This window comes from Salminus brasiliensis, chromosome 1 (assembly GCF_030463535.1).
Source record: "Salminus brasiliensis chromosome 1, fSalBra1.hap2, whole genome shotgun sequence".
Lineage (NCBI taxonomy): Eukaryota > Metazoa > Chordata > Actinopteri > Characiformes > Bryconidae > Salminus > Salminus brasiliensis.
Genome location: NC_132878.1, coordinates 83,994,619 through 84,018,993, shown reverse-complemented (window position 1 = coordinate 84,018,993; position 24,375 = coordinate 83,994,619). Strand labels below are relative to the sequence as shown.

Sequence of the window (24,375 nt, the reverse complement as noted above, 5' to 3'; positions counted from 1 at the left end):
CTGCATTCATACAGTACATTCCCATTCAACCCACAATGTACACATCATGCTTTAAAAAGACTTACAAAACTGTCACTGTTTATTGATTTTAGCTACAAACCAGTCAGTTTGATTATCCACGTATCTATACATCCAGTTATGACACAAATCTAGATTCAGTGTTGGTTGAATATAGACCTTTGTGAAAGGAAACAGACTGTTATTTGGTTAACACTCCTATGAAACACAATATAGCTGAATCTATGATGGTTCAGTGGCATTAAAAGTGTATCTGTACACAGTGACATGGACTGTACTGACATTCGAATGGATTCGAATGCGCATAATTTCCCAGGATGGTTGAAACTGATCTGTTTAGCCATTCTGAAATGAGCTTGTTTGCACTCAATGGGTGAAAAAACCAAAAGTGCCAATGTTCATCCTCCATCTTGGGTGATTAATACAAAAAAAACATATGAACCATTTTCTACAAAAACCAAGTCATACGTAGCAAAAAAGTGAAAGGTAATAAATACAAAAACTTTAAAACCGTTTTGTCCTAACCTTCAGAAATGTTAACATTTGAAACTTTCATGGCTATAAACTTTACCAATCACAGGGCTTTGGACTATAAAAGCCTAAAACTGTTAATCTAACCACAGACACATCCATCGACGGATGAAGGGGTCAGTGATGTTAGCAGTAGCAGAGCCCGTAGGACTCTAGCCCACTGTATAATTAAAGCACATTTCAATAATGAACCTGTGGGAATGACATTTCAACTGGATATCATGGTGTCATGGTGAGAACATCCCACATGTCCCACTAAGAAACTTGCACAGTGATTTAGCAGCTTCTCAGCGGCATCAGATTTTACTCCGTAATTAGCAGAGCTGTAACAAGGCCCGGCTTCAGTCCGCACAGGTACCTCCAAACCACTCGAGCTAATTTCAAGATGTGCTACCGATGGCTTCCGTATTTCGCTGCCCAGTCCACTCGACCGTGGACAGGTTGGACGGGAGCCGCACGAGGGAGCAGGTTCCCGGAGTTTTTCCCCAAGGCTGAGTAACTTTGTCCTTTGACCTGGGATCTTTCTGCTCTCCTCTTCCACCCGTCGAAATCTAAAGAGCAGTGTTGAGTCAGAACATTAGTCACATTTAACAATGCACACCTCACGGCTTAAAGAAGCTGAAAATTCTATATGTACCAATATAAGTTTTACATCATCAATTATCGGACTGCAATATTCGATCACAGATGTTCTCACAGTCTGATCTAGAAGCGCTCCTGATTTCACCTGTTTAATAAGTTGGTCTCCAAACAACTGACCAGTTATATGAGGTGAGCTCCCACTTGGTTGGAATAAAAACCTGCAGCCACACCGGCCCCTTCGAAAATACACTACATGGACAAAAGTATTGGGACACCTGCTTACTCATTGTTTCTACCGAAATAAAGGTTAAAAAAGAGTTTATCCTGCTTTTGTTGGAGTAACTGTCTCTACTGTCTAGGGAAGGCTTTCTACTAGATTTTGTATCATTGCTGTGAGGATTGGATTGCATTCAGTGACCTCATCCCTAACTCCCCAATTCATCCCAAAAGTACTGGATGGAGCACCATCATTCCAGAGAACAGTTCCGCTGCTCCACAGCTCAATGTCCTGGGATATACTCTTCTAGTCCTCCAACATGGTGCCAATAGGTTCATGATGATCTGCTCCAGAGAGTCCTATTCTATTGGCAATACTTTTTCTACAGGGACAACAAATGTAATGTAGCTGAATGCATTCAGTAGAAGGGGTGTCCACAAACATCTGGGCGTAGTGTAGAACTGGTGTACAGTTTGCCCTGGTCTAACACACCCAGGTCACCACAGGAAGGGCATGTTCTAATTAGTACATTAGGTACATTAGAAATTGGGAGTGGGGGGAACTCCACAACCAGAACTGAGTACCACAGTTGAGAAGACTAACTAGTCCATCACTTATTGACTGTGAGGCAATGGTGCCTACAAACGTAGCAATACATAGAGCTATCTGCTGATATCAACCAGTACTATCGGTTGGGCCCCACTACAGAACAGATGATTCTAGTATCTACTCAGACATGACCTAGATGGCTTTTTTTCATCTACATGAACAGCAAAGCCTCAGGCTTTACCTTCAGTACTCTCATTCAGTGAAGTGGAAGCAGCAGGCTTTGGCTTTGAAGGTTTTGTTTTGCCAGTTTTAGATTCGGCAGAGGTAGAAAGATCGACTAAGAAGAAAGGAAACATGGAAAAGCAAGTGTGAAGATGAAGAAGAATGGAAGGGAAAGAAACAGAGGAAAACAAAGGCCTGATACCCTCCAGTAAAATCTGCTTTAACAAACAGGGCCTGTTTTGGTTTTTGGCGGACGCTTTTGTCTTAAGCTGCTTATGTTAACCACGGGCTGCAGGCAGGTATGCCCCTGGAGCAACCTGAAGTTAAGTGCCTTGCTCAAGGACAAAAGGCAGGCATCAGTTCTAAATAAACTTGACTCCTGAGTCATAGCCAAGTCCTCGGGCTTTAAAACTATGGACTATTCCCGTTTTTAATGAACATTACATGCTATGCTGAAATTAAATAATAAATAGTGCAGTAATGGTGCTCAGTGCAAATCTCAACAGGGAATAGATTCCGTTCCTCATGAAAAATATGTAATTCTGATTGAGTGTCAAATTTAGTAGGAAAGGATGAAGTTGTGGCTCAGTGAAGTGAATAATGAAAAAGATGGTTGAATGTAACAGAAACAGTGCATGTACTAATGAGTTAGTCCTAATACATACGAGCATGCTGATTTCCAATTGGTGCAAGCTGGATCCTCTGGCCAACCGACCCAACCTCCTTCTTCTGGAAAGACGGGATATAACCTCCAGACAGATTGTATGTGGTGCTGACAAAGTTTCCTGAGAGTCAAAAAAGTACAGAGTGATACCTGATTAGTTTGCCCCACACATTGTTCTCCAGCACAAATGGAGAACACTTTTAAAAATTTCAGTTTTAGCTCAACTCATGTGATAACTGACCTATCCATGTCCTGCTTACAAACATGTTCTTTTGTAGGAACTGGTTTATAAAAGGTTGGCAAAAATCCCAACTATGGGTTAAATGCTATACTATGTTGCTAATCAAAAGTAGACAGGTTGTAAGCAATATGCTAACATTGCTACAATATGCTAACATTGGACACTTGGTGTATTGTTTATTCCTACTCCTATTAGTATCCTAACATTGAGATAGACTTTGGATTCATCTGTCCAAAGCACATTGTTCTGGACATCCTGGTCTCTTCTCAGGAGTTATCAGGCAAACTTTAGTCATGCCCTTGTGCCACATCTACCATGAAAATCAGACTTGTACAGTCTCTTACTGATTAATAGATGCTGCACTTTGAAAGGAACTGTGGCAGGAGCTACCTTCACGTCCAGTGTAGGTCCTTCTGTGGGACTCTGTGGTCTGCTCTTAGTCTTGCTAGAACAGTCTGACCTGGCCATGTCGGCAGTCGTTTCACTTGTTTTTTTATGTTTTTTTTGCGGATGGTAGAATGGTAGAATTACAACAATTTCTAATTGTTCTAATTGTTGTGAGATCTTTTGGAATCCATTCCCATCCACATGCATCTACAACCTTCTTTTTGGAACCTTTTGGATCTTTTTTTGGAAATTGTATCATTTTATTTTACCTCACCACAAAATTACATTTCTATAAATTATTTTTTGGAAATACATTTTTCACATGACAGTATCTCAACAGATTAAACAGACTTTTTTGCCAACGTTCTGTAAAGCTAGTTAAACCCAGCAACAGTTACCACAAAACAACACATTTATGAGAGGAGCATGGATAGGTCAATTGAGACACAGGTTGTTTTTGTTCTGCCCAGCTGTGGCACACAACACAATCTCCAGTGGCGAAGTTGCATAACACAACAACATTGTCAGGACGCCAGTGTTGCGTGTACCTTTGGGCTGTTCAATTTTCTCTAGTATCCTTTCTCTGGGCTTATCTGAGGCTTTAGTGCTGCTCTCTTCTGCTTCTGGGGTTAATGTGAGAGGCGAGGAAAGCATGCAGGGAGAAATGATGGAAATATTACAGCAAAAGAAAACAACCAAGCTCAGAAGCAAAGTGCCACTATACACACAGACAGCAGCATGTGAAGGTCAAGAAGACTATGAAGGAGCAGAGACGTGCGAATCTATCTGAACCTTGTGCTAGTGATGGGGTGTCTCTTTGGACAGCAATCTGAGGGCTATTTGATACCGGCACAACACTAGCCAGATCCTCTGAATAACGAAAGAAAGGATCCGCACTGTGGTTTTATATTGAGTGCTGAGCACATGGCCCATTAATAATGGAAGACTTGGTTGCAATAATGGTTGAACCACTTAGAAGCATTTATAAGAGTCGATTGTGCCTGAGAAGTGTCAGAAATTAGCAGTCAGTCAGGAAACCCAGTTCATTACTATGTTAGTAACACAGTCTGGGTATTCTGACAGCTGCTGGATAACACACTACCCCTTTGATACGTAAGCTTACCTGGACTGACTCGGGTAACTGGTGCGAGTCCAAGAGGAGCAAGTGGTTTGTTGGGTTGGTTTGACGTGTTCTCTCTCTGAGACTCCTTCTCCCCAGCTGATGGTGTGCTCTTACTAATCAAGCCTGAAATTCATGACAGAATTGATTAAAGCTTTACTGACCTGATACTGTTACATGAACTACATGGGAAATTACATGATCGTTCAATAACACTACATGTGGCATTATTTACACAGAGCTGACGGTGTATTAGCCACCCCTATCTAGTAGCACCTTCTGCCTCCTTTGGGCTTTCAGAATCATCATGGGTATGGGACAACGAACACGGATGGGAATGCTGCAAATTAGATGGCTGCAAGGTCTGAGATCTGGAACCTGTACATGACAAAATGCTCTTGAAAATGAAGAGTGTCTTTCCAATGGATATTTGAGTGAATGGTTCTTAAGTCTTTACACCAAACACTCATTCTTCTAGGATAATTGTGTGAAGATCCTCAAGTTGGTAGATGTGTATCTCAGTGTTTGACCACTGAGATAACCAACTGTAACTGATTTGCCTACAATCTTGACTCCCTCTCAACTGTGGTTGAGAGCTCAACATATAATGCACCTTTTTGAGGCCGCTAAAGAAATGTAACCTGCTTCAGGGTCTTGATTATAGTCCTGGTTTGACCTTTCCTTTGGATTTACTTCCAACCAGATGTTAATTAATTAATTAATGTTTTTATGCTCCTGCAGCTCAATGTTCTTTCTTGTTTCTTGCTAACAGCATCACCCAACATGGTCTCTGGCTGCTGTAGGCCACTCAAGACTTAATGCGACTTCTGAGGTGGCACTCGGTGGTGCACAATAGTGTTAATTTTGGAAGTAAATTTCGGGTTGCGGCATATTTGCTTGCATGATTCACTATTTACCAGCTATCAGCAATCTGTGTTTTTATTGTTTTTCACACCATTCTCAGAAAACCCCCTGAATCAAAACATTTGGGTGATGCTTAAGCTGACAAACAGACAAAAAGTCAACAAGATTGTATGTGAAGGAGTGCCTAATAAACTGGCAGCTCAATGTACAATGGAGCTAGAGGTTTCTAGCAGATTCTGCTGTGCTTACCACTCAATCCACTGTACATTAAGCCAAAAATGTAACCAGTATTTGAAGGTATGTCTAGTGTACAATGGAATGAGTGATTAAGCAGTGGTTAAGCACACCTATGTAGTCTGTCCATGTAGATGCCTAAACATTTTACTCTCATGCAGCAATATGACAGATATGCTGACACTACTTCTTTAAATAAAAAGAATCAAATAAATAAACTTGCCTGGCAGGTATCTCGACTGGCGCAGGTAATGCTGTCTGGCTGAAGAGGAATTCTGGAGATTGGAGTCAGGCTGGTTCATTTTGATGTTGCTTGGTAGCTTTGTCACAGTGCTAAACGTATAAAGAGGTTTATGTTCCTTTGGCCTAAAAATAAGAAAGAAAAAAATGAGAAGAAATATATATATATATATCTGTTTAATATAAAGAAATCTGTGTGTTTTCGAGACAACTTTACATGAACTCCTTGTTGGTTTTGTCCTCTTCTGTGCCCATGCTGGGTTTCTTGGAGGTGGAAGCAGCAGTGTCTGAGTGATCCGATTCGTCCCAACTGTCTGTGGGCTTGGTCTGCCCCCAGCGTCTCCGGCCACTCTTCAGTCCAGACAAGCTGTTCTCATTTCCCACAGACCTCTTCAAGAATACAATTACATATTTGGTGGGGTTATACAAGAATGACTCAGAGATAAAGTTATTTAAAGGTGTCCTAGAATGTCAAACTGTTTTCCTTGACATAGCTGAATAATGTGATTTCAAACACACGTATCCTTATTCAAAAGAAAATACAGCATGACCAAAAGAGAGCTGGAAAACGGTTTTGTAAAAGTCTTGATTTATTATATTTATGCTCTGCCAAATATACCTTCACCCTGCCCACTAGCTAAATTGTTAGTTAAAGTTGGTGAAATGGTAAAGCGCAATGGCGACTTCAGGAGAATATAGTGTTGTTGATACTGAAGAGAAACACATCACCACCTGACTCTGCTAGTTATGGGAATACAGGTTGCAAGAACCAGGCTTCATTACCATGTGCCTGTGTCCACAGAAAGGGACAAACTCAAACTTGGCACAAAACAAAGCAAATGGCGTAAAAGCAACATGAGATTTGCCATAGACTAAACGCTAATGCTAGTCAATTACCATCTCCTTTGTCAATCGCCTGCTCTCTCGAAAACAAACTGGACTACCTCACCTGACTAGGGAAAGTACAGGCTTAGTTTTATCAGTAAGATGAGAGAAATCCAAACCAGGCAAGTGCTAGGCAAGGCTAAAAGCTCTCTTCAGCTTGCTAACAACATATCGCTCTGAGTGGACATGTTGAAAGGACAGCAATACTATCCAAAAAGACTTGAGAATAAGTACAGTGTTTTTATTACAGGGTTAAAACTGTGCTATAATATACAGCTTATTTGAGCCTTTTCATTTTCATTGAAGAACAACTTAAAATACACAATAAATGCGTTCCATGGCATATTTAATGTGTAACTATGCCTTAAGTTTACCCAGAGAACCCAAATTCTACAAAAGGAAAATGATTTAATATTAAAGTCATTACCCAAATGATATTGATGCATTTTCCCATTGGGGTTAAACATAATTAGATTATTAATATGCATTAATACATTAGCTATTCCTGACCATTCAGGTCAAAATCCCTCACCTTCTGTGTGTTAAGTGGTAGAGGCTCAGCTTGGCGTTCTGCCTGAGGCAGGGGGATCTGTTGCAGTGGCTGATGAAAGCTTCTCCCTTGGGCCTTGGCCTGAGACCGCAATGCTGGTTCTGAGGCAGACTGCAGCTCAGGTTTGGGCTCAGTGGGCTGAACTGGTTTCACCTGTGGCTTGCGGAGGTCAGGAGTCTGTGTGCGAGGGCCCAGCACCTGGCCCACTTGGAAGTAGGGGTACCTCAGTGCCTGAAAAAATCAAATATAGACAGATTTTAACAAGCCTCCTCAGCATGCTATCTCAATAAAGTTTTGGGTTACTAGTAGAGGGCATAGCCAGACGTTACAGTGTGTTTTACCAGCATAATTGCACTTAAAGTAAAAGAAACAAGGTTTTAGGGGTTGAAATGTTATTTTATTTCAACCAGGGGGTTTCGTAGTACACACATTTCATGCCTTGATTATTTACAACTCTAAATATATACTAGCGAGAGAGCTTGTGATCTCATAAAACAATACAACTAAGTTAGAAACAACAGCATGTCTGCATTTTTAACCCCCCAACATGTGTAAAATGTTGTAAAAATACTGCGTTAGGTATAAACAGTAAAGCAGTAAAGTTGCTAAATAATTTTGGAAAATTTCTGTTTGATGAATCTGAATTCATCAAACCGAGAATTGGTAACTGTGGTTTCCTAAAAAGATGGCAAAAGCATAGGTAATAACATTGTCTACAAAGTTTTGTTCATTTAAATAGAAGACCATTTTCAATACCTTAATAAAATACATTTACAATCTTCCATTCAACTGAAAATGTCTTAAAAAATTCATTCATTGTTTTTAATTTATTTAACATTTTTTGTTTTTAATTTAATCAACTTAATCTTACTAAACACTTTCAGACACTAAACACTATGGATCTCATTGAAACATGCCTCTCCAGCATGGGTGAACAAACCTGCACAGCTGTTGGCCTCTTCTTGGGGTCCCACTGCAGAAGATCTTTCATCAGCGTTAGTGCCTCATTGCTTGCATTGGGGATGAGGGTCTTCAGAGGCGTGGGCACACACTGAGGGAAGCGGAAGTTCATTGCCGCAGCCAGCTGATAGCCCTCTGGCCAGTCTGTCTGCAGGTCCATAAAAAGTAAATGTTAGAGAACTTCACCATAATAATGAGTTATTACTATTCCATAATGAGATGGACTCTATATTGCAAGGAAATTAGGGTAATTTCCTCTAGACCAACACACTATTTTACATTACTGCAAACGTCTGGAAACAGAAGCAGCTATGAGTGTGGCAGAAGGTGTTACATCACTACATTAATTTACCAGCTCCCATACAAACTCCAGTTCATAAATCATCTCTTCTGTGTTTTCTACCACATTAGAGTTTGATCGACTAGTTAACTTACCTTCTTGACTGTACCAAGAACCTGGCAGATTTTGAAGATCTCATCAACTTCGCTGTTGCCAGGGAAAAGAGGTCGTAAGGTGTAGAGCTCTGCCATGATACAGCCCACTGCCCACATGTCGATGGGTGAGCTGTACATGGATGACCTCAGAAGGACTTCTGGAGCTCGATACCTGAACACACCACAAAAGGGTGCTAAGTGTCAATACTGTTCCAGTCACAGTAAAGGCAAAGTAAATAAGGTTACGACCTATAGTCAGTAGGATACACAAGATTTGGCTACAACTTGTCTGTACTGACACAAGAACTGCAAGATACTCCAAGACCATATGTCCTTGGAGTAAGTTGTAGAATCTACCCAGAACAACACTGCCATCTAATTTCCTGAATATAGTAATATTGCTGAGAGATTTCTTCAAATGTCATTTTGTCCATAAATTTATTGTACTTCTGTCATGACTGATGATAAATGGCAATCACCAGAGCCAGAGTTTTTAGATATCAGTTCTTCTCCTAAAATCTAGCTTACTTTTCACAGAACACTTTTAAAGACAATAAGTAAGTGGATCACTTGGCACAAATTATGTTTCAAAAGCTGAATTATTTTGACAAATTCTCAGACCTTGATTAACACCAGCTTTGATTAGAAACTGTCAGCTGAATCAAATTTCCAAGCTTTGATTCTCCAAACCTTCAGCTAACATTCAGCAACCATGAGTTCCTTAAAGTGAAACAAGACAGGGAATGGCTATAAAAAGATAAAGTGTCTTATAAGAAGATAAACTTTGCACATTGTGGAATGCGGATGAAAAAAGGACAGTTCAGGGAAAGCGTGGAGGTCAAATGAGGTCTGTAAGACCTTAAACAAACTCAGGGAGATATGCTGGTATAAAACAGCCAAGAGCATGCGGGAAATATTTAGTCCAGTCACTGCCTTTTTTGGGTCCCCTTAAGAAGAAAGTCTCTCACCATCGTGTTGAGACATAGTCTGTGTAGGGGGGCCGGGAGCGAATCTCTCTGGCCAGACCAAAGTCTGCTATTTTCACAAGTTCAGGACCCATGCACAGCAGATTCTCTGGTTTCATATCCCGGTGGAAAAACCCTGCAGAAACAGAACAATGCACAAGGAATATATACCAACAACCATGACATAGTCCTGATAAACTAAGTAGCATTCAGTGTGGCTAGGAAGCTTTTGCCATCCACGATCAAAGTGCAGAGCTCAAAGTGAATTCAGTAACACAAAGGTATTAAAAGCGGTGCTCTCAGGAGCCAAACATGCAATGCCAACTGGTTCAAAGCTTGTATTTCATCCCCCCAAATGTTTTATTTACATTAGAGACTGTTTAAGCTGATCTAGTCCTTCCACTTAATTAGAAACACATACCTTAAACATGAGGTCGCTGTATGAGATCTATCTATTTATATTTATAGATAGGTACAATTAAAAACGTTCTACTCCATTCCTCAAAGTCAATGTAAATGAGTGTGGCTACGGTATCTGTGTATCAGTCACAACAGTGCTGCTGAAGCTCTCCACACATCAGCAACACTGCTAGGTTTAGAGTAGTTCTCTTGTTCTATCCTGGACTCTAGTACTTATCTTGGTCTTGCCAAATTTAGTCTTTGGTCTCAGCCAGGACCAAGTGGAGTTAGGTAAGAAGTAAAAATTGGGAAAAGGAACATGCCTGAAGCCCCTCCTCCCTAATCTAACGTCCTTTAAATTCCATCTCAACCTTGTTTATATCGTGTCTACGACAAGTCTGCGCAGCTCTCCATCACGCTGCCACCTCCTTTTTAACTGTGTCATCTATCATTTCTGGCTCCACTGATCAGAGGGGGGGACTGGCTCCTACCACAAAGCAGAAGAAGCCACTTGAACTCCAACCCAAAGTCCTCTACTCTCCTACTTTATTCGTATTTTGTTTCTTTAACCCCTTGCAATCCCAGCTATATTATTTCATACCTACACTGAGAACAATGTAAATGAGCTGACTTTTTCTTAAGGTGTAGAAGTGTGTTATAAACATTTGGATCCTGGGACTGTCACCAGCATGCAATAACTCATGTTAAAACAAATTAACCCCAAATCACTGTGTCTGTTTATATTTTATATATTTAGTCAGCTGGATCAGAAAATAGCCATGTGTGTATGTCGTTATGGTTTAAAAATTGTTCTTAACATCAAAACCAGTGGAAGTCAGCCAGAAGGGCAGTCTCAAACTTGTTGACACAGGATGTAAATTAAATATATTTAATTGCAATTAACTGCATGCAATTGTCCCGAGTGAATCTGGAGAGGTATAGCTTTGCAAAACAGTTCGGACTGAAAGCAGATAATGACTAGTTTACCTTTTAACATATCAAGACTTAGTACACACTAAGGCCTATTAATCAGTAACTGTACAAACCGTTGTGGCTACTATTTGGTAATAGAAGTTTGCAATAACACATTTGACCTACCGGTGGGTCATAGGTTGTTTAAGGGGTTAAAGTTTGATCTTGCGATCTTGGTTCTCGTTTAAACTCATCTGCTCTTGACTTAGTCTCGCTCTCCTTCACACTTAAGAGTCTCAGTCTTGGTAAGTCATGGTCTTGGTTTTGCTTTGGACAAAGATATTCTTCACTAAAGCCCGGAAATATCCAGCCAACAGAGGCTCTGTGGTCAGAAACTGGTAACTGAAGAAGGACTTGAGGATAGCTAACACATGTGCATGTGCATGGAAGCATACTAGTAGTCTGTACAACAGAAAGTTAAATAGGTGTTTCTAATAAAGTGGCTAGTAAGTTTATGTGCTTAATAGGCTTTTTAATTAGCAAAAAACTGTCTTTTACATGGTGGGAATGTTGGCTCTCTTAATCAGGGGAAGAGTATATGTAGCTCCTACAGAACATGGAAAGCCTGGAGGTAGAAAAATAGAGCAAACCAAAGGAAAGAACAAACAGATAAATCTTACCATGCTTGTGCACAAAAGCCAAACCAGAGAGCACTTGAAACATGATGTTCCTTATCTCATTTTCAGTGAACATCTTGTTTTCCCTGATGACAGAGATTTTCATGCACAACAGGAGAGCAGAAAAGAGAAAGAGAAGGAGAGAATAAGGACAGAAAGAGAAACCCCAAAACATTTCACCCACAGGTTGTGCGAGAGAGTCTGAGGTGTTGTGTGTAATGCTGGTGTTAATGGACTGTCAATGGACAGAAAATGAGTTTAGCAATGGGGTTAATCTTCTTAGTTCGGTGTATTCAGTCCAGTGTTAATGGTGTATCTTGGGCACACCTGAGACACTCGCACATCCTGTCACTAAAGAGATGATGAGAACAGCTGAGCCGCCGAGGAAGTGTGCCAGACCCGCTGAAGGCTTAGTCAATCAGTAGAGGCTGATACTTGGCTCCCATTCAGCGGTTCTGCTTTGTTAAACACGAATATCACAGTCCTGAGACAGTTAACCTACCATGCTTATGAATAAATGATAGTCCCTGCAATATCTGAAAGGTTATGTTCCTGATGACTGACTCGGGGAACAACTTGTTTCTGGAGACAAGAGAACCGACACAACTGTCAAATAATCCATTCTGAGATAGATAGTCTATGATAATTCTAACATGCAGACCCAGGAAATCTATTTTTATATTTACAGTGGAGGTACAAAACCTAAAAGACAGATCTCCACCAAAAGAACCACCTCATACCTGTCTTTCATTAGCTGGTAGAGATTCTCTTTCATGTACTCAAAGACGAAGTACAAGTGGTCGTTTTCTCTGATGACTTCCTTCAGTTTCACCACATTGGCATGATTCAGCTTCTTCAGTGACTGAAAACACACACACACATCACATTTCATTTAAAATATACCACATACATTACTCAGTCATAACATTACCATCACCTCCTGGTTTCTACACTCATTGTCCATTATATCAGCTCCACTTTCCATATAGGTTAACTTCTATTACTACAGTGTGTTACTCTACCACCACAGAGCAGGTATTATTTGGATGGTGGTGGTTCACGTTTGAACTCATCTGGTCTAGACTTTGTCTCGCCCTCCTTCAGACTTAAGATTCTTGGTAAGTCATAGTCTTGGATTTGCTTTGGACAAAGATATTCTTCAGTACAGCCCAAAAATATCCAGCCAATGGTGGCTCTGTGGTCAGAAACTGGTAATTGGACTTGACTTGACTTTGACTTGAGGATGGCTAACACATGTGCATGTGCATGAAAGCATACTAGTAATAGTCTATACAACAGAAAGTTAAATAGTGTTATATGAGTGGTGGTCACTCTCAGCACTGCTGTGACACTGACGTGGTGGTGGTGTGTTAGCGTGTCTTGTGCTGGTATGAGTGAATCAGACACAGCAGTGCTGCTGGAGTTTTTAAACACCTCAGTATCGCTGCTGGATTGAGAATAGTCCACCAACCAGAAATATCCAGCCAACAGTGTTCTGTGAGCAGAATCCTGTGACCACTCATGAAGGACTAGAGGATGACCAACACAAACTTTACATCTAGGTAGAAGTGGACCAACTAGGTAGAAGTGTCTAATAAGTGAATAGTGAGTGGACACAGTGTTTAAAGACTCCAGCAGCACTGCTGTGTCTGATCCACTCATACTGGCACAACACACGCCACCACCATGTCAGGTTCACTGCAGTGCTGAGAATGACCTACCACCCAAATAACACCTGCTCTGCGGTGGTCCTTTGGGGTCCTGAGCATTGACGAACAGACTGAAAGGGGGTCAACAGTATGCAGAGAAACAGATGCACTACAGTCTGTAACTCTAGAACTATAAAGTGCTCCTATTTGGTAAGAGGAGCTGATAAAATGGGTGTAGAAACAAGGAGGTGGTGTTAATGGCTGATCAGTGTATATTCACAGTGAATACGAGAGACAATAAAGAACACTGGTGGAACAGGAATCCAAACAGCACATCATAACCTACGAAGATGGACAATGGAGGGCAATTCTAGCTGTAGTTCTTACCTTCACCTCTCTCAGGTTCATGCACTCCTCCCAGGAGTAGAACTTCCTCTTCATTCTGTGAGACACATAAGCAGAGGTTACACAGAATCTAAACAATGGCCTGATCTCCAAGGTTTCATAAGTGACAACAAAGCACAACCTGTTGGGTAACATTGCTAACAAAAATGAAAACGAACATCCACCAATTAGCATTAGGCAAATAACATTATGCTAATATTTAAATTTTGTGTCAGCCTATGCTATTAAACATCCCTAATTTAGCATGAATGGTGAGGGAAATTAGTGTTCCATATGGATACATGGTAACATTGTAAGGTTAAGATTAGACTGTAGAACAAAGTCTAGTTTTTTTTTACATATGGTTTTGCATTTTGACAGTATGAGCTTTGATTGTTTTGATCAATGGGTAGGAACCACAGATAAGCACATTTCCATCATCAGGCATAGCAGATCTCAGACTAAACTGTTTATTCGGATTTATATCAGAATGTCATAAAAGCTCCTGTAGGTGTCCCAATACTTATGGTTCATATAGTGTATCTCAGTAAGAAACAAAGAAAATAGCTAAAGAAATGTACCAATGAAGGTGCAGTTCTTCACTCTCATAACCACATTATGGCCATAATGAAGATAAATTTCACAGGCCCTAAAATAGAACAATGTGGGACAAGATATGGTGTCCAATCAATTTCAAATAGTTTCTCCGTTACAATTAATTACTGAGTAATATCCCTAGGGTTCTATAGTTGCTAAGTTGCTATGGGGAAAAAATAAGTAGTATAAAATGCTTAGTATTATTGGAAATGGTTAAATAAAATAAATACACAGAATAAAGACGAACTGCTTTATTATTAAGTAACAGCTGTGAAGTTGAAGAGCAGCTGAAGAGCAGCTGACCAACCCGGAACATTTTATACTAGAACCAGCCTCACTAGGAACACTTAAAAAAGTGTCTGAGCCCCATTGTAATGCTTCGTTGCTATGTACAGCACGGCTCAGCACAGCAGTTGGCGAGCAGGGTGGCACATGAAACCTAATCCAGGCAGGCACCTCAGTCTGCTTGCAAGCGCATGAAGAATTATGTAACCCAAGGCACGATGTGTCGATATTGCACGTTTGTTGATCGGACACCGAGGCAACACAAGCCTATGCACTTTCACTCCTTTCACCGTCACTGGAGTATCGTTTTGCATGGTAACCATCCATTCTTGGACAGCTACAACAGCGTCTCGCTGGACCATTCATAATTCAGCTTACTTGCCCCTGCTGAAAGAGCAGACTTGTAAAGTGGAGTGGCCTAGCCGGAGCTGAGATCAACCCTGGGCAAACAGGGTTTGTTATGATCCTCTTAGGGCTAGGGCACAGTACTGCAGACCACACAGAGGTATCTCGATCAGGGTGGATAATGTGGATAATTTAGGTCAGTGGAATGTTTGTGTTTGGGGTGGACATCCCCTCATGCAATGGGCTTGACACACTTTTCTGTTGGCGTTGGTGCTTCCTTAACAACAGCTCTTGTTAGAATTGTACTGAGAACTCTAAAACAGATGACTGATATCAGCTCAGACGAGGGTAATCCATCAAACTAGAAACAAAACATACACTCTATGTCTGAATGTTTGCGGACACCCCTTCTAAGAATTGCATTCAGCTACTTTAAGTTGCACCCATGGCTAACACAACAGATGTGCAAATGCACACACATCTTATCTAGTCTCCATAGAGAAGTACCATTGATAGAATAGGACTCTCTGAAGCAGATAAACATGAACCTATTGGCACCGTGCGTAAGGCCAGGCGTGGTCTAGAGTGGTATAAAGCAGAAGGAGTTGGGGACTCAGGGATAAAGTTGGGTGGTGATCATCCAACATCCTGACCTCATTAACAATCTTGGCACTGAATGCAATCAAATCCTCACAGCAATGCTCCAGAATTAAGTAGAAAGCCTTCTTTAGAAACAGTTACTGCAACAAAAGAAGGATAAACTCTTTTTGAATACCCTTGATTTTAGAAGAGACAGCGAATGAGCAGGTGTCCCAATACTTTTGTCCATATAGCGTACTGTACAACACCTTGTGTAAATAGTAACTTTATAGGACAAGAACAAGGTTAATCTAACAAGATTTTCATACAAGGAACTTTAGGGGAACCATTTCTACTGGTCCAATCATTTTTGCAGATTTTGCAGTACCATTCAGGACAATGTACAGTAAGTACCTTAGTCATGCTTAAGAACCTCACACGGTGCACATGTGCATCTACAGCACCAACACACCTGACATAATAGGCCTTGGTAATTACCTGATAATCTGCTCTAGTGTCTAAGAGCTGGGGAAACACACAGTCATGTGCTATACACATTACTGAAACTGAGCACATGCAAATATCTAGCTTCCACCTTTCGTCATACCTTTTGATGGCCACCAGCTCCCCGGACTCGTTGCTCTTGCCCATCAGCACGCTGCCGTAAGTGCCGTCCCCCAGCTGCTTTAGAGTGGTGTAGCGGTTCATCCTCGAAGAATCATGCAGCTCCCTTCTCCTCTCACACAAAAAAGAGTGCAACTGACCTCCAGCCTCACCAGCCCAGGAATGTGGCTCACTCACATTCACACACGGCTACACACACACTACCATAGCACGCTTGGACTCTTGGATGTGGTGACCACTATGTTGCATGGGCCATCCTTCAGTTTGCAATCAATTGTAAAAGACCAGGACGCATCAAGTAGAGGAATCTGTAAACATGAAGGAACCAAAAGAGAACCAACATTATTGACAGAGCTACACTGGCAGTAAAAAAGATCTGCTCTGATCCCAAATGTTTGTGGACACCACTTCTAATGAATGCATTTAGACATTTTAAGTTGCATCTATTGATGACACAGATGTGCAAATGCACAATACAGCTTGTGTAGTCTCTGTAGAGAAGTACTGCCAATAGAATATGACTCTCTGAAGCAGATAAACATGAACGGATTGGCACCATGCCTAATGTCAGGCATGGGCTAGAGGGGTTTAGAGCCCCCCAGCGCTGAGCTGTGGAGCAGTGGAACTGTGGAATCTCTGGAATGATGGACGGTGCTTCATCCAATACTTTTGGGATGAGTTGGGAGTCGTGAATGAGGTTGGGTTATGATCATCAAACATCCTGATGTTACTAACACTCTTGTCAGTAAATGCAATCGAATCCTAACAGCAACGCTCCAGGATCTAGTTGAAAGCCTTCTTCTCTGGACAGTAGAGACAGTTACTCCAACAAAAGCAGGATAAACTCTATTTCAATACCCTTGATTTTAAAGAAGCAAAAAGTTGGGTGTCCCAACACTTGCCCATATAGTAATAATAGTGTAATGTCCTACACTGATGTTCAGCACCTGTCTTGCTTGAATTTGTTTGATGGGACTGATCTCATCTTTTCTGAGAAAGAACCACAAACAAATTCACTTCATATACCAACTAGGCAACCAATAAGGACAAAGACAAGAACCATCAAGGTTGAGGAGTCAAGACGTTCAGGTGATGTCATGGGCAACACAATCCAGATTCATTCAGCCCACATCCCACTGTGTCACAGCAGCAATGGCTCCATCCAAGTTTAGGTCACAGCGGGACACAGTTGGGCCGGTTTTAACCCAAAGTAAAAATGCTATGCAAATATACATGGCATTTTGCATGTGAGCCACAAGTAGCCCAGAGTTCAAAACCCATTACAAATGGCACATGTGTCAGCTACTGCTTTGCCAGCTTTGGACCACAGTACACTCACCATTGCTATACCTGACCTGTAAGTGCCTTAAAGGAATAGTTTGGCAAATAATCTCATCAGATGTCCAGTAGCAGTCGTTTAGCCAAGACGAGAATAATAACTGACCAGCACTTCTTTAGTCTACAATAGGAGACTAACTAGACTAACAAACACTTATCTTAGACCTAGACTATTACCAATCGCATCTTTAGTCCAGAATGCAGGTCTTCATTTGTTTTGTGCAAACAAACTGATTGGGTTTAGAACACGGTATGACTTACTTTAGTCTGAAAACATTATAATAAATATCTTGGCAGCTGAACAGCGTTCCAGTTGTGGCTTAAATATTTCAAGATTTGAAAACATCACATTTTGTACGAAGAGTAGATTGGCGACAGTCTGGTGTTAGCAAAATTAGCATAGCATCTCCCTTTCAATGTGATACCTATGGTGGTATAATTTTCCCCATGACATCATCATCATCCGTGTTTTATCCTCCAGGTACAGAGCCACGTCCTGAGGGGGAATGACTAAGCCAGGCCAGGCGATTAAGCTCACACTGAGAAAGTAAATAGGATCTTACATCAGCGTAATGCTTTTGGGTCTAGAATCACACTCTGTCCTCTAGACTTCCCGTCAATAGGATTTCAAGACAGAGTAAAGTGTAGGGGGTTAAACTCAGAGGAAACTCTAGGAAGGGCCTTGATAATTGATTATACCTCACTGCACTTGAACATGACAGGTCTGCACTGTATGTTATTTTGACTAATAAGCTGCTCAGTCTCCCCTCATGCAATTTTAAAGTAAACAAATCTGACAGGACTAGACTATGAAGGAGATCACATTCAGTCTAGACTAGTTTCCCTCCTAGGGCCTTGCCCCCAAAATTGGTGTCACTCAGTCCATTAAGAAGCCCTTCATGAGCTTATAATAAGCGTGATGGCAAAGCACACAGGCTACCCCAGGACATGGCTTAGGAAATACTGGTTAAGGCTAACTATAAAAAGGAAGCTTAGACAGTCTCATTATTAATTGGGACAAAACAAATTGCTCTAATTCAATTAAAGCTTTAGGCAATACAGCCTACACACTGCATTTAGATAAAAAGAACTTCAATTGTGTATATAATGACTAACCAGTGATGTGCACAACATAATCTCAATCCTCATACACACCACAATATAATCTGAATCCTAATTCACTGCACAGTATAATCTGAATCCTCATACACACCACAATATAATCTGAATCCTAATTCACTGCACAGTATAATCTGAATCCTCATACACACCACAATATAATCTGAATCCTAATTCACAGCACGGTATAATCTGAATCCTCATACACACCACAATATAATCTGAATCCTAATTCACTGCACAGTATAATCTGAATCCTCATACACACCACAATATAATCTGAATCCTAATTCACTGCACAGTATAATCTGAATCCTCATACACACCATAATATAATCTGAATCCTAATTCACAGCACGGTATAATCTGAATCCTCATACACACCACAATATAAACTGAATCCTAATTCACTGCATAATATAATCTGAATCCTCATACACACCATAATATAATCTGAATCCTCATACACACCACATCATCTGAATCCTAATTCACTGTATAATATAATCTGAATCCTCATGCACACCATAATATAATCTGAATCCACATACACACCACAGTATAATCTGAATCTTTATACACATCACAATTTAATCTGAATCCTCATACACACCACAATATAATCTGAATCCTCATACACATCACAATATAATCTGAATCCTCATACACACCATAATATAATCTGAATCCACATACACATCACAATATAATCTGAATCCTCATACACACCACAATATAATCTGAATCCTCATGCACACCATAATATAATCTGAATCCACATACACACCACAGTATAATCTGAATCTTTATACACATCACAATTTAATCTGAATCCTCATACACACCACAATATAATCTGAATCCTCATACACATCACAATATAATCTGAATCCTCATACACACCATAATATAATCTGAATCCACATACACATCACAATATAATCTGAATCCTCATACACACCACAATATAATCTGAATCCTCATACACACCACAATATAATCTGAATCCTCATACACATCACAATATAATCTGAATCCTCATACACATCACAATATAATCTGAATCCTCATACACATCACGATATAATCTGAATCCTCATACACACCATAATATAATCTGAATCCACATACACATCACAATATAATCTGAATCCTCATACACACCACAATATAATCTGAATCCTCATACACACCACAATATAATCTGAATCCTCATACACATCACAATATAATCTGAATCCTCATACACATCACAATATAATCTGAATCCTCATACACATCACGATATAATCTGAATCCTCATACACACCATAATATAATCTGAATCCACATACACATCACAATATAATCTGAATCCTCATACACACCACAATATAATCTGAATCCTCATACACACCACAATATAATCTGAATCCTCATACACAAAATGAGGAGAGTCAAACACACTGTTTTTGTTCTATGCATTAGTGCTTGTTACTCTCCACTGCCTGAGCTTTGGCGTAGAGTAATCAGCTGGAAAGGGGTTTAGTAGGAATTAGTGAAATGTGCCAGGGATTAACAGGCTTCTCAAGGTCGATGAAGAAGCAAACACAGACGTGTAAATCACATGGGCACACAGCTTACTGGCGTTACAGTACATGTGATACTTGCACCTCATGCACTTTCTATTACAGACAAATGAATAATATTCAACTAAAATAGGATGTGCTGCAGCAAAACCCATAAAGTCGCCGGTATGAACTGAGCTAGTTACAATTAAATGACTGGGTGCACCTGTCTTTTAGGCTATTGTTAGTCTCCTAAACGTCCAGCAATGTTAAATAAGTCACAGTGAAAGGCTGTGTCTACTGTTTGAAAGTGCTTAATGAAGATATCGATCCATGGCAGAAAGCTAGGCTAGCGATAGATTGCTAGCTAATCGCATTAGGTGTCTCGTTGACAGCTATAGATGTGACAGCTGGGCTCGTTCTCGTGCTCAAAATGCTGTTAGGCTTCACCCATTCCCCCTGTTTTAAAAACTTACCCGTTTCTACACCGCGCCGCCCTTTTCCGTTGTCTGGACCTGAAGATAGTGGAGCTGCGAGGGAGATAAAGTTGAGCTCTGGCCCGATAAGGCGTGTGACATTCTCCTTGGCAACGGGGACTCCACAGCAGAGCGCCAATCAGCACCGCTCAGACGGAGACGCGCGGGTTTGTGGGATTTGTAGTCCTAAGGGAGCGCTGGTAGCCAACGCTACGCCCAATAAACACAAGCAAACATGTAGGTACACATACGGAAGCACACCCTAATCAACCAACGGTGATATATTTATTTATTTATAGACTTAAAATGTATATTGAATTTAATAAATCTTTCCCTTAATTTAGAAAAAAAAAACGATTCCATCGGTTTGACTAAAGTGTCCCCTCTAAACGTTTTGTGTTTTTTTTTTTTTAATTAATAATATAATATAATATAATATAATATTGGTATATCTACGTAAATCTAAGTAAAATATAAAATATATAAAATATAAATATATATATATATTAATATTATAAATACTTAATAATATAAAAACTGTAGGAATTAGCAATAAATGATAGTAATAAATAAATGTAATACAATGTAATTCCAAAATTAAATACAGCAATAACTGTTATTGTTTTGTAACTAGCTAAGCAAGAAAGGACATTGCGATATCCTAATTGTATGAACTGTTCAAATAGCTAAATAATTACCAGAGCATCAGAGCAACAACTACTGTAGAACACGAGGTAAGACAACAGCCTGCCGGTTCACACTATCACCGAAAGGTGGCGCTGTCCCTGCACCCAAGCTCGCTGTCCAGCCTGGGAAACAGTCTTCTGGTAGGTTCACGTTGATGAGCAGCCTCCTCTTTACACTTCCCATATTCAGCCCTTAGGAAGCCAGGAGTTAATCTGGTTAAGTGTGGTATTAGTGCTAGTAAACCTCTTTAAACTAAAACAGTGAGTATGACTTCGGTTCACTTCTCATGTGCTCATCAGAGATACACTGAACACAATGATTAGCTTTGTTTATTATAATGGCCAATTTAAAAAAGGTTAAGTAGTTAATTTTGTAATTTCGATATTCTCATGAAAATAAGTAATTTAGTATTCTTTGCTAATACAGTTTAAGTTTAAATATGTGTAGTATGGGATGGAATTGCTTAGAGTAAAGTGCATGAACCTAAAAATTCATATATAATAAAATTTAGTTTATGAAGAAAACAAATATTTTGTAATCTAGTGATTTTTTATTACTGATTACTGTCTTTATATTATTTATTCATACAGTAATATATAGTCTATAGTAATATACAGTATGTATATATATATATATATATATATATATATATATTATTTGTTTTATACCATATATAGTATAAAAATAATAAATAAGCAGTAATATTTCTTTCTTACAGTAAAGAAAAAATTGACTGAGAGTATATTTAAAAGTATTTTCATAAACCTAAAAGTGAAATTGAAGTATATTACCAGTAAAGTAACAGTATATCTATACATACACTCACACCTAAAGGATACTTCAAAGTATGTTTTTATTCATTTAAAAATGGGCCAATTTTGTCCTGAAAAATACTATTACTATTATACTACTAGTATTAGCATACTTACCACTGAAAGTACTCTTGGGAAATATATTTGACCTTGATGTTGACCTAATAAATTTCAGGTATACTTATATTTTAGGGAAGACGAGAGACAGGGAACATTTCCGTTGGGCAAGTCTCGTTTAGGGGACAAATTGTCCCATTAAGAAATCTTTTTTTTTTTTTTTTTTTTTTTTTTTTTTTTTGAGGAATACATGTTTATTCCTCACACAGCATTCACCGACTACAGCAGCATGTAGACATGTAAGCCCAAACACTATACATATTCAATTATTTATTTATTTAAAGAAACATTTCCTTTCTTGATTTGATTGGATTTGTAGTAAACGTATAAAACCCACACTACAGTTGATAAGCTACAACTGTTTGACTCAAGCTTCAACTGGCAGCGTATTTTAAACTGCTGACCTTTATCCAAAACAAATACCTTTTTGTTCAAACACTTATTTGTGAATAAAAAAGAGCCCCCCAAAATATTTCCAAGAAACGTATGTGCTGCCCCAACTCCATTCAGCAGCATTCTAGTAGTTCAGGAGGGCCATCGGCAGCCTCAAAGTGCCTCTCAAGGTTTGGTGGCAGAAGCCTCAGACAGAACTCAGAGCACTTTAGGCCACTATAACCAGTCAACAAACACAAATGGATTCTGGTTTTCAAGACCCCTACCAGCACTTCTCTATTCACCTCTCTCTCTCTCTCTCTCTCTCTCTCTCTCTCTCTCTCTCTCTCTCTCACTGTATTGTGACTGGTAAAAATGTCACTGGGAAAAAAGCACAGGCCTTAAAGCGGGTACACAGGTGCACCTAGGCTGAGCCTCCAGAAAAGAAAAAGGCAAGCACCATTGTTATAATGCGCACACACACACACACACGCACGCACACACACACACACACACACACACACACACACACTGTCACACTCACACACCCACATAGTTGTCATTAGGTCTCAACCATAAAGTGTTCACAGCAGGACAAAAGGACAGTGTAAGCAGCTGGGCTGTGGGTTCCTCACAGACCTACGGAGGTTTGCCGGTATGCTGGTGGTTATTTTTCTTTCATTATAAAGCAATATATATATATATATCTTTTAATCACGCAAACAGTTATATAAGATATAAGCAAAAGTAGACTCATACCATGGTATAGCAGTAAGTGTCCGTGTTCACAAATTATTTTATATTGCTTAACATAATGAATATGCATAATACTGCTGCATTAATGTTTGGTGTAAACATATACAGATATAGATTGTTATTGCCCATTATTTATATTTTGATTAAGACATTACAGCACATGTGTTCACTGGTAACCATATGTTACTAAAAAAGCATAATGTATTAATGCCTGGCACATAATATAATCACCCTCATTTATTCCTGATTCCTTTGTTTTATCTCCCCTATAATTTTGTTCATAACCCTCATAGCCCTGCTTACAACCACACTCGCCAAGCTCCCGCTTTACAAAGCGAATGTCATCTGACTCCTGAGCAGTGTGTATAAAACGATATTAGATTAGTCTATCCAGCGTTTACCTGGCGCCTCTGTGGATCCTCTTAACCGATCAGCATAGTCAGATAGAGAGAAGCCAGAGCAGAAAAAAACAGAGAGCACATTTAAGCTGTTTTGACGGTGCAAAAGCAATCCATCAATCGTGAAGAAGTTACCCGTGATTTTGGTTTGCATTCGAATTCATTAGGCATCAGAGCAAAGGGGGGGGACATCCTGCAGCTGTCCGGATTGGGTTTCATAGGGGCATTTTTAACTTGCTCACCTCCATTTCGTATTTTGGCATAAGGGGCCACACACACAAAGTGACCTGAAGATGACACCTACAGTATACATTATATATATATATATATATATATATAGAGAGAGAGAGAGAGAGAGAGAGAGAAAGAGAGAGAGAAAGATAGTGAATTCTCAGTATTTGAAGGAGGTATATCTGTAAAAAATAGAACATGAAAACCTTTCTGCCTTTTTTAACATACAGTAGTTAAACATATGGGCATTTGATCTTTACTTGAGCAATATTTTATTTGTAAAATGATTCGTAAAATGTCCAGTGTAAAATCCAATATTTTAGAAATTTTAAAATTGTAAAAGGCTATTAATAGAAATGCAGTCTTATTTCTGAGGTAAACGTTAGGACAATCCCACATGTATTACT

At 39.7% G+C, this 24,375-nt stretch overlaps 1 protein-coding gene across 4 annotated transcripts; it reads right to left on the bottom strand.

Moving 5' to 3' along the window:
* Window positions 1-6: 6 nt before the first annotated feature.
* On the bottom strand, window positions 7-20,690 carry mak (male germ cell-associated kinase). Of its 4 annotated transcripts, none has more exons than XM_072691315.1 (15): window positions 20,596-20,690; window positions 16,099-16,423; window positions 13,689-13,743; window positions 12,393-12,514; window positions 12,155-12,234; window positions 9,668-9,800; window positions 8,700-8,871; window positions 8,245-8,412; window positions 7,287-7,535; window positions 6,087-6,259; window positions 5,853-5,995; window positions 4,535-4,657; window positions 3,960-4,034; window positions 2,785-2,904; window positions 7-1,100 (listed from the first exon to the last, which is right to left on the bottom strand). In XM_072691315.1, exons 2-15 carry the CDS (start codon window positions 16,197-16,199, stop codon window positions 940-942), a joined length of 1,875 nt encoding a protein of 624 aa, XP_072547416.1. In that variant the 5' UTR covers window positions 16,200-16,423; window positions 20,596-20,690; the 3' UTR covers window positions 7-939. The 4 variants fall into 4 exon arrangements, with proteins under 4 accessions (XP_072547416.1, XP_072547408.1, XP_072547434.1 ...); XM_072691307.1 differs by lacking the exon at window positions 12,155-12,234 and adding an exon at window positions 11,656-11,738; XM_072691322.1 differs by lacking the exons at window positions 3,960-4,034; window positions 12,155-12,234 and adding an exon at window positions 11,656-11,738 and having other exon boundaries at window positions 8-1,100.
* Window positions 20,691-24,375: the final 3,685 nt, after the last annotated feature.

Coding starts and splice junctions, on each gene's coding strand:
- mak (XM_072691307.1), bottom strand. CDS start 16,199: ATGAACCGCTACACCACTCTAAAGCAGCTGGGGGACGGCACTTACGGC. Junction 6,260..7,286: donor TACCACTTAACACACAGAAG/GTGAGGGATTTT, acceptor GTATTCTTGAAG/AGGTCTGTGGGAAATGAGAA. Junction 5,996..6,086: donor AAAACCAACAAGGAGTTCAT/GTAAAGTTGTCT, acceptor TCTTATTTTTAG/GCCAAAGGAACATAAACCTC.